This window comes from Gossypium raimondii, chromosome 5 (assembly GCF_025698545.1).
Source record: "Gossypium raimondii isolate GPD5lz chromosome 5, ASM2569854v1, whole genome shotgun sequence".
Lineage (NCBI taxonomy): Eukaryota > Viridiplantae > Streptophyta > Magnoliopsida > Malvales > Malvaceae > Gossypium > Gossypium raimondii.
The window spans coordinates 50,711,261-50,721,627 of record NC_068569.1 but is presented as its reverse complement, the minus strand read 5'-3'; the positions used below and the strand labels follow the sequence as shown (position 1 = coordinate 50,721,627).

Genomic DNA, 10,367 nt, shown 5'->3' with positions numbered 1-10,367 from the left:
GTACAATTAGCGGTGTTCAATTGGTTAACCAACCTGAACTATCATTAACCGAATTAATTGACTCTTTTAAATCCTTAACTGAATTGAATTTTTTCGGTTAATTTAGTCAATTAACTGAATTAACAAAAATTTATATGTTTTTTAATTTTTTATTAAAACAAGTATAAAACATATAAAAAAAATTAGCCGAATTAACCGACTGATTAATTTATACTTCGAAAAAATTAACCGAACTGACCGACCCCTGACTGAATAATTATATATTATAATATTATTTATTAAAATCAATTAATTCAGTTAATCACTGATTTAAAATCAAATTAACCGTTAATCAAAATTTCAAAATTTTAACCTAATATAATATATGGTATCACCAAAGCGAACCCAACGTCAAAATGACCAGAAACTCTTTTAACTTGTACTATCTTAGAACTAGTAAAATCACGTTTCTCCAAAACCCAAGCACTGCAAGACAAATTATAAACTCAATAAATTCCACTCTCTTAAACAAACCAAATAATTATAATAATAAGGAAAAACCCTCACTTTCCATTCCACTTCTTTTATACTTGGAATCCAAAGCCTCATTTCTCTTCATTCAACATCTAAAGGGGGTTTTTTTTTAATTCTCCAATTTTCAACTATGGCCTATTGCAACCCTTCTTCTGATCAGAAACCAGGTGAACCATTCTTCTTCTTCTTCTTCTTCTTCTTTCTTAATGATAGTTCTTTGGGTGTTTTTATTTTTAACTTTTGAGCTTATTTGTTGCTTTTGTTTCTTCTTTGTTTGTGTTTGGAAGATGAAATGGCTTCAATGGAGGTTGGAAGTGACAAGGATGTTAAAGTTCATGTCTTCTCTTCATCATCAGAGGTTAAACTTAAAACTTAGAACCCAGGACCTCAACTTTTGATTTTTCATTTGATGTTTTGATCTGTTTTAGTTCAACAGAAAAAAAGAAGAGAAAATTTTGGTTGGGGAGGGGGGGGGGTCTTGAATGAACTCTGGTTTAAGCTCCTTATTCAATGGGATTTTGTGTTCTGTCGAGATAAAATAAAAAAAAAATTTGGGGCTAAAGCTGTAAAATTTTGTGATAATATGGTTTAAATTGAATGATTAATTTTTTTTAGGAGTCAAAAATATAATTTTCGATTTGGTCAAAGCTAAAAAAATTAAATTTAACTGCTAATTTTCTAGAAATAATTAAAACTTGTCCTGTTTAATTACATATAATTTTAAGGTTAAAATATGCTTCAAATGTATGTAGTTCTCGTACATTTGAAAATTTAGTCTCTCGAAATTTAAGTCCAATTGTTAACATTACTAAATTCTTTTGGTAAGTTCATTTCTATGGCATTTTAAAATAAACAAATACTTCGTAACCGTGTAACAAAAAAATGTTGTAATGAACTTAAATTTAATAGAAGAATTTAAGCAACACGAACCATTAGACTTGCAACTTTAAATCCAAAAAAATCCGAAAAGTAGAGGGTTAAGTTTCATGAAATAGACCAGTCTTGTGTCATTGGTATTTCCTGATATTTTGTGTGTGTGTCTATCAGTTGATCGAAAAGCTGCACGAGAAGTGGAGTCCGGTGAAGAAGAAACCATATCCGGCTATGTATTCCAGCGTTTTCGGAGGGATCATTCTTCACCCTGCCATGATGGTAATTCCCATAGATGATCACATGGTTCATCGAGGCCACGGTGTATTCGATACAGCAGTCATTCTAGATGGGTAGGTCCCTGGTTTCCCTATTTTCGGTACAAAGGAGACCGATAGTTTGGGATCGAGAGAGGTGTTATAGGTGTCGAGATTCGAATCCCCAACCTGTTAGATGAACCCACGAGTTCATGATATCTCTTTGAGGCATTAGTTAATATATGTTTATAAAGCTTAATATAACCTATCCTATTTTTGTAGCTACATCTATGAGCTGGATGCTCATTTAGATCGCTTCCTTCGGTCGGCATCAAAAGCAAGAATCACCCTTCCGTTTCCTCGATCAACTCTTCGTAGTATTCTTGTGCAATTGACCGCCGCATCACAGTGCAAGGAAGGAACTCTACGGTACTGGTTGAGTGCCGGTCCTGGTAATTTCTTGCTTTCTCCTGCCAAATGCCCTACTTCTGCATTCTACGCTGTAGTCATTGCTGACGTTGTCTCGCAATGCAAAAACGGGGTTAAAGTGATAACTTCGACTATCCCTATGAAAGCACCTCTGTTTGCTACAATGAAGAATGTAAATTACTTGCCGAATGTTCTTTCAATAATGGAAGCTGAAGACAAGGGTGCATATGCTTCGATTTGGGTTGACGATGATGGTTTTATCGCAGAGGGCCCTAATGTGAATGTCGCATTTATAACCAATGATAAGGAACTTATTTTGCCTTCATTCGATAATATCCTAAGCGGGTGTACTGCAAAAAGGCTTCTCGAATTAGCACCTAAGTTGGTCAAGCAAGGGCGTCTTAAAAGTGTCAAAACTGCCAATCTTACCGTCATGGAAGCCAAAGGTGCAGCAGAAATGATGTATATAGGAAGTACGCTACCGATATTGCCAATCATCATGTGGGACGAACATCCCATCGGAGATGGTATGTACAATCTAATGTTTCGAAAGCCTTAAAATACATCCAAACATGCTTTAGACGTTATTTTTCTAGTAGAATCGAGCATGATTTATCGTTTGAGTGCATCTATTCCTTGCATATGTAACAATATTGCCTTGCTTGATTAGTCCGCCTCCTGATTTTTGGCTTAGCAACAACGGATTAGTGCATATGTTCTTACCAAAGTCTGCTTATTTTCCCTCATAGGAAAAGTGGGAGATTTGACAATGGCACTCTCCGATCTGCTTTGGCATGATATGGTAGCTGGTCCTAATACACACAGGATCTGTGTTCCCTACTGAATCCAAAGTTCATCGAGTTTGCTCAGAAAGAGATCATACACCTTGGCACGCAGTAATTCCGATTGCATATCCTAGATGGGTCGCCTCCAAATGTTTTCTTTCTGGTCCTAAAATGAATTCACGAAAAGGTTCCGAATAAGAGGCCAGTTGCCTGTACTGCTGTTCATCTTCGTGTTCATGTTATTTAGCAAGAACATAATGTTAATGACTCATTATTAGATCAAATTGATGCATTACATCCATAGAATGACTCCAAGAGCAATTCTCTTAAAGTACAGAACATAGTAATACAAAATAACATGAAATACGGAATATGAAACTGAGTTTCTTACTTGAGTACTTCTCGTATCTTCGTGCTAAAGCAAAACGGCACAGGATTTTCCAAGTTTTCTGTAGCTACCTTCTTTTACAATCTCGAAAACAGCTAGGTTTCGTCATTGTAGAACAACTCTTAGCCCTCAGCTCTTTTCTAAGTCCAGAAAAAACAGAACTATTTTACTAACACCGCCCATTCTGAAGAACGAACTATTGCCGCGACCGGCTGCATCATTTCACGAAAACTGTAAAACCGAACTATTTATTCGTTAGAACATTATAAAGCTTTGGTTTCTCATGTTACAACAACATGCCTGCATCAATATAATGAAATGGAGAAAGATATGCTATGTTTTCTTTGAGAAACTCATATTTTCCACCATTCAAAGAGTATCTTTTCCTTTGCATCTTATCTAGTGATTCAATAATGCGTTGAAGTTTGGCATTTTGTGAGGGCATGCACATGGGTTTAGACCAGGTAATATTAGATAAAGTTGGATTACTCAACACGAAAAAGGAAAAAATACGATCAAATATACAAGTACAATATGAATGCACAAGTTTGGGTTGTAAATTTGATATTATTATTTCTTTAGAAATGTGAACTTTTAAGAATGACCCTATAAACTAATGTAGTTAAACCTTAAATTTGAGGCATTACAATGGCTGAAGTCTTGCAAAATTGAGAGATCAAAATGAAATTAACTGCATCACATTATCACAATAAACCTTAGAATAGCCTTACCTTCCACGTCATCCTGAAGAACCTGCAATATCTCATCTGGTGGATTGTTGTAAACATGAAATCCGATGGGCTTGTTAATTGCCAGATTGGCTGTAGTATTAGCAACTCTATTACCTTGTATGTATGCATAATCCTTACCTCCCAGTTCTGTTGTAACATTTTCAAATATTTATAGTGTTCTAATAACTATAAATGAATGAGTTTAATTAATCAAAAGATTATATTATTTGATTTTTTGAAAAAGAATTATAACTATTTAAATAATATTATTTGAATAGTTATAATATTAAATGAATAATTATGTGTTTATTTTAAAGACATTATTATTCGGAAAGACACCTATTGATGAAAGATGTCTCTACGTAGAGACATGAAAATTCCTATAAATAGGAATGAGATTTCATTTGGAAAACATACCAACAAATTTTAATATTCTTTCTTTCCTTCCTTCATTTTCTAATATTATTATATTATTCTATAAAGTATTACTGCATAAATCCTTTGTAGAAATTGAGTTTTTATTATGCATTGCTCAGTGCATAGTGGACTATTATTGTCAATGCAAAACGCAAATAGTCATTGGTTTCATTGTATCATCGAGGTTAATTTGGTTGAAACTCATTTGTACACCGAAGATAGGTGGGGACGAATATAACCTTAAAGATAGTGGCTTAATACACACCTTGGAGCCTTGTCCTATTTCTTAATTTTTTTGTTTGAGTTCCGTTCTTGTGTTAGAGAATTTCCTCACCGGAGATTTGAACTAACAATTTTAAGGTTATATCCCATGATGAATACCACTGTAATGACCCAAATTTAAGGTTATCGAAATAGTGGTTTCGTAACCTCAAATCCGATGAGGAAAATTTTATTTTTCTTATATTTATATGGTCTACGATTTCACAAAATGATTTCGTGAAAATTTCGTTCGAAAATTTCGACGTTTGGGCACTCAATTTAGTCAAAAAAACTGAATTGTAAAAAGTGCAAAAGTTGAGTTCTACATGTTAGAGGTGTCCAATTGTTATGAAACTTTAAATTGAAGATTCTTATATGGCAATTAGACCATTGGTTAAGTTGGTAGACAAAAATGGATATGAGATAAGTGAAATAGAAAATTTTTAAGTTAGGGGCAATTTGGTAATCTAATTAATAAAAAGAATTAAAAAGGGAAAAAGATGGCCAAAAATATCATCTTCTCCATGGTGAACGAAATCAGCAAGGGGGAAGCCATATTTAGGGTTTTCAAGGTTCCAATCTCCATAGTAAGTTATTCCAAGCCCCGTTTTTAATGTTCTTTACGTTTTTGAGATCCCGGTAGCTTAATTTAGCTTATTCTAGCAATAATTTAACCTAGGGTTTATATTTGGAAAAATACTCATAGGTTAAAAGTGTTTATTTTGATGTTTTAAGGTAGAATATGAAGCTATAAATTATGTTAAACAATTTTTGCTAGTCGATTTTAAGCGAAAACGAGTAAAACTCCAAAATCGGTAAAATACCTAATGTTCACAAGTACATGTTAGAGTGATAATTTGATGTTGTCATAGAAGAGAAAAATGTTCAGCATGTTATAAAACATAAGAATATGAGATGAAGTTTAATTTCCGAGCCTTGGGGCAAAAATGTAATTATGTAAAAGTTTAGGGGCAAAATCATAATTTTGAAAAGCTAGAGTCGAGGGTTGTTTTGATAAATGTGAGTATTAAATGAGTTAAATTTGCTATTTTAGATCAAGAAGAACGAAACTCGAGGTTAGACAAAGGGAAGAATAAAGTTGAAGACTAAGTTGGTGAATTAGGCTATATTTGGTACTGAGGTAAGTTTACAGTAAATAAATGCAATATTTCAATAATTATTATTAATGTTGTTATTTTCCAGCAACTATGAATTTATTTCATGAATTTATTTGATGATGATCCAAGCATGAAATGATAGAGAATTAAAATTAAAAAGTCCCGTTGATACATAAGGATGGTACTGGATACGAATGTCATGACATTGGGTAGAGAGGTCCCATGTAAGACCATGTCTAGGACATGGCCTTGGCATGTTATTATCATAAGATACCCGAGTATCCTTATTATTCTAATGTAGCTCAACGGGCTAATAAACGAATCATGTTCATGAAAGTTCAGTTAAAAGCATAAATGGCAAGCTCAGGTAAGTTATAAGAGTTAAGAACTTATTATATTATCAATTGATACTCAATGTTTCAGCAAGGGAAGAGTAAGTTATGATCACGAGTTAACTAAGTAAACAAGCAGGAGAATGAGAATGAGATTGATTAAAGAGTAAATTAGAGACCTTGACATTTGAGTATAATCATTTGTGCTAAATGCTGTTATTTATTTGCTAGTAAACTTACTAAGCTTAATGCTTACTTCTTTTATTTTTCTTTCTCTTATAGTATTGCAAAGCTGCTTCAGGGATCCTAAAGACGTCAGAGATCATCCACACTATCAACCACAACAACTCGGTATCTTATGATAAATTATATTCGAGTTATGGCATGTATAGGGATTTAGTTATTTTGCATGTTAGTAATTATGATTTTTCTAAAGAATGATGTGTAAGTATTTGATGATGAATGGTTATTAAAATGGTTAAGTATGAAGGTGTTTGTTGTTATAAAAGTTTAGGTGATAAATTATGCATGGAAATTATGAAAGGGTAAAATTTTGCAAAGAAACATAATTCAGGCAGCACAGTGACGTGACTTTGAAAAATCACCTAGGATAGTATATAATGAGTTAGAAGGTGAATGATATATAGATTGAAAGCTTATTGAGTCTATTTTCATGTAAAAGTAACGATTTAACAAAAGAGATTTATATTTTGAGATATGTGAATTTTTGTGAGACAGGGTCAGATCTGTTTTTGGAGTCCCCTGTTTTGAGTTTAGAAAATCATTAAAAATTGTAAAAAAATGGTTATGAGATATAGTTTATATGTCTAGATTCCTTATTGAGTATATTTTTTTGTAGAAACAACTAATAACTTCATATGAAAATCCTACAGTGAGAAAACTTATTTTTAGTGGCAAGAGGTCAGGACAGTTAAGTGGTGAAACATGGGAGATTTTAACTAATAAACTGTACTAATTGGCTCAACCAAAAATCCTAAAAATTTTATGGTAGGAATATATATGAGTCTAGTTTCAGGGAAAATTTATGGAATTAAATTTTGAGCCCTGTAGCTCGAGTTATAATTAATTTAGTAACTGCTGCGCGATTGGACAGATTTGTCGTAAATAGCGAAATTAATTTTCAAAACAAGTCTTTATGCTCCGAATTAGTAAGATAAGTTAAGTAATGCCTCGTGCTCGACTCCGAAAATGGTCTCGGGTAAGGGTTGTTACATTTTGTTGGTACCATAGCAGGTTTAGTCGGTTCTCGAAAATACGCAGTATGAATAAGAGTATACCTATACATGTCATACTTATATTTTTTGATAGTGTGACGACTCCTGACGATTTTAAAATGTTTTCTTTTATAGTTATGGATCCTGAATGAGCTGGTACAGATGAAGTAGAGAGTAATGTGCCTGCTCCCGCAGAAGGGACGGCGCCACCAGATGTTAATGTTAGTGAAAGGCCTACATCAGTTAGACAGGGAGGAGGAGCTAGAGAAGCCTTCTTCCAAGCCATGAATGATTGGTTTGCCGAGTTCGTTAAATGACGAATCTGGTGTGAGATCTCCACCCCTCATGATTCACGGGCTCCCTATGTAGCTTCCCATTGCGGTATAGTTATCGAGGAGAGACCACTGTTGATAAGATTAGGAAGCAAGAAATTTGAAGAATTTCGGGCTACCAAAGATGATGCAGAAAAAGCAGAATTCTGGCTTGAGAATACCATCAGGGTTTTTGAAGAATTATCTTGTACACCGGAAGAATGTATGAAATGTGTTGTTTCACTTCTTCGAGATTCAGCCTACCATTGGTGGAAGACCCTTGTTTCAGTAGTACCGAGTGAGAGGGTTACTTGGGATTTCTTTCAAGAGGAGTTCCGGAAGAAGTATATCAGCCAGAGATTTATAGATCAAAAAAGGAAAGAGTTTCTTGGGCTAAAACAAGGTAAGATGTCCGTGATTGAATATGAACGCGAATTTGTCAGACTTAGTAAGTATGCCCGGGAATTTGTGTCCACTGAAGCTAACATGTGCAAGAGATTTGAAGAAGAGCTTAAGGATGATATTCGATTAGCAGTGGGTGTCTTGGAAATTAAAGAGTTTGTTGTTTTGGTTGAGAGAGCTTGTAAAGCAGAAGATTTGTTGAAATAAAAAGAGAAAGGAAAAGTGAAGTTGAAGTACAAGATACAAAGAAGAGGCAAATGAGTAAATCATTTCAGTCTACGTCTAAGAGGCCTAAAGAGCTCTCTAGTGGATCACAGTTTCCAGCTAGATATCCTAACCAAAGTTGGGGCAGAAGATTCGAGGGTTCTAGAGCTCAAATCACTATAGTTGCAAGCACAGGCAGTAATGTCCGCAATGTGGGAGACGCCACCCCGGAGAGTGTAGACTAGGTGAAAATGTTTATTTTAGATGTGGAGCGTCAGATAACTTTATTTGGGATTGTCCTGAAACAACTAAAAGAGAAGAGATAACGAGTGCGAGATCAAGAAATGCTCCTACCAGAGGTAGACCACAGAGAAACCCAGGAGTGGGAGCGAGTAACAGGGGTGCATCCAGAGATTCAGCAGTTAGATCAGATGTTAGAGCACCCGCAAGAACATATGCTATTCGAGCTCGTGAGGAGGCGTCCTCTCCTGATGTAATTGCGGGTACATTTTCTCTCTATGACACTAATGTTATTGCATTAATTGATCCTGGCTCTACACATTCATACATACACACAAAATTAGTATTTGTTAAAAATTTATCTGTTTAACCTACTGAATTTGTGGTTAAAGTCTCGAACCCTCTGGGCCAGTTTGTGATGGTGGATAAAGTTTGTAAAACTTGTCCACTGATGGTAAAAGGTATTTGTTTCCCGGTTGACTTGATGTTATTGTCTTTTGATGAGTTTGATGTGATATTGGGCATGGATTGGTTAACTCAGCATGATGCAGTAGTAAACTGTAAACAGAAATATGTTGTGTTGAAGTGCCAATATAGAGAATTACTTCGACTTTAGATCTGATCAGACAAAGGAGTTATCTGATGTGATTTCAGTGATGTCAGCTCAAAGGTGTGTCAGAAAAGGGTACGATGTTTATTTGGCATATGTGTTGGATACTAAGGTATCTGAGTCAAAGATACAGGCAGTGCTAGTTGTATGTGAATTTTCTGATGTGTTTCCAGAGGAGTTACCGAGGTTGCCACCAGAAAGAGAAGTGGAATTTTCTATAGATTTGATTCCAGGAACTACCCCAATTATCCAACACCTTTGTATCCAACACATATGCCAAATAAACATCGTACCCTTTTCTGACACACCTTTGAGCTGACATCACTAAAATCACATCAGATAACTCCTCTGTCTGATCAGATCTAAAGCCGAAGTAATTCTCTATATTGGCACTTCAACACAACATATTTCTGTTTACAGTTTACTACTGCATCATGCTGAGTTAACCAATCCATGCCCAATATCACATCAAACTCATCAAAAGACAATAACATCAAGTCAACCGGGAAACAAATACCTTTTACCATCAGTGGACAAGTTTTACAAACTTTATCCACCATCACAAACTGGCCCAGAGGGTTCGAGACTTTAACCACAAATTCAGTAGGTTAAACAGATAAATTTTTAACAAATACTAATTTTGTGTATATGTATGAATGTGTAGAGCCAGGATCAATTAATGCAATAACATTAGTGTCATAGAGAGAAAATGTACCCGCAATTACATCAGGAGAGGACGCCTCCTCACGAGCTCGAATAGCATATGTTCTTGCGGGTGCTCTAACATCCGATCTAATCGCTGAATCTCTGGATGCACCTCGTTACTCGCCTCCCACTCTGGTTTCTCTCGTGGTCTACCTCGTAGGAGCATTTCTTGATCTCGCACTCGTTATCTCTTCTCTTTAGTTGTTTCAGACAATCCCAAATAAAGTTATCTCGACGCCCACATCTAAAATAAACATTTTCACCTAGTCTACACTCTCCGGGTGGCGTCTCCCACATTGCGGACATTATCGTCAGGTTTGAATTATAGTGATTTGAGCTCTAAAACCTCAAATCTTCCCCTAACTTTGGTTAGGATATCTAGTCGAAATCGTGATCCACTAGAGAGCTCTTTAGGCCTCTTAGACGAGACCGAAATGATTTACTCATTTGCCTCTTCTTTGTATCTTGTACTTCAACTTCGTGTTTTCCTTTCTTTTATTTCAACAAATCTTCTGCTTTACAAGCTCTCTCAACCAAAACAACAAACTCTTTAATTTCC

At 35.1% G+C, this 10,367-nt stretch overlaps 1 protein-coding gene and 2 long non-coding RNA genes across 3 annotated transcripts; 2 read left to right on the top strand and 1 right to left on the bottom strand.

The window, feature by feature from the left end:
• The first annotated feature begins 487 nt into the window (after positions 1–487).
• On the top strand, positions 488–3,160 carry LOC105766409 (D-amino-acid transaminase, chloroplastic). Its single transcript, XM_052630072.1, has 5 exons — positions 488–680; positions 801–871; positions 1,561–1,736; positions 1,923–2,596; positions 2,819–3,160. The coding sequence occupies exons 1-5, from the start codon at positions 644–646 to the stop codon at positions 2,911–2,913; spliced, it is 1,053 nt and encodes a 350-aa protein (XP_052486032.1). The 5' UTR covers positions 488–643; the 3' UTR covers positions 2,914–3,160.
• Positions 1,386–3,716, bottom strand: LOC105766410 (uncharacterized). The gene is made up of 2 exons (XR_008195730.1): positions 3,246–3,716; positions 1,386–3,080 (listed from the first exon to the last, which is right to left on the bottom strand). It is a non-coding gene; the product is annotated as an uncharacterized LOC105766410 (long non-coding RNA).
• A 1,449-nt stretch (positions 3,717–5,165) lies between these two features.
• Positions 5,166–7,588, top strand: LOC128041372 (uncharacterized). Its single transcript, XR_008196367.1, has 3 exons — positions 5,166–5,238; positions 5,706–5,792; positions 6,384–7,588. It is a non-coding gene; the product is annotated as an uncharacterized LOC128041372 (long non-coding RNA).
• Positions 7,589–10,367: the final 2,779 nt, after the last annotated feature.

Bases quoted from the DNA above. Each gene is read 5' to 3' on its own strand.
- LOC105766409 (XM_052630072.1), top strand. From the start codon at position 644: ATGGCCTATTGCAACCCTTCTTCTGATCAGAAACCAG. The intron at 1,737-1,922 runs GTAGGTCCCTGG...CTATTTTTGTAG, and splicing joins ACAGCAGTCATTCTAGATGG to CTACATCTATGAGCTGGATG. The intron at 2,597-2,818 runs GTATGTACAATC...TTTCCCTCATAG, and splicing joins CGAACATCCCATCGGAGATG to GAAAAGTGGGAGATTTGACA.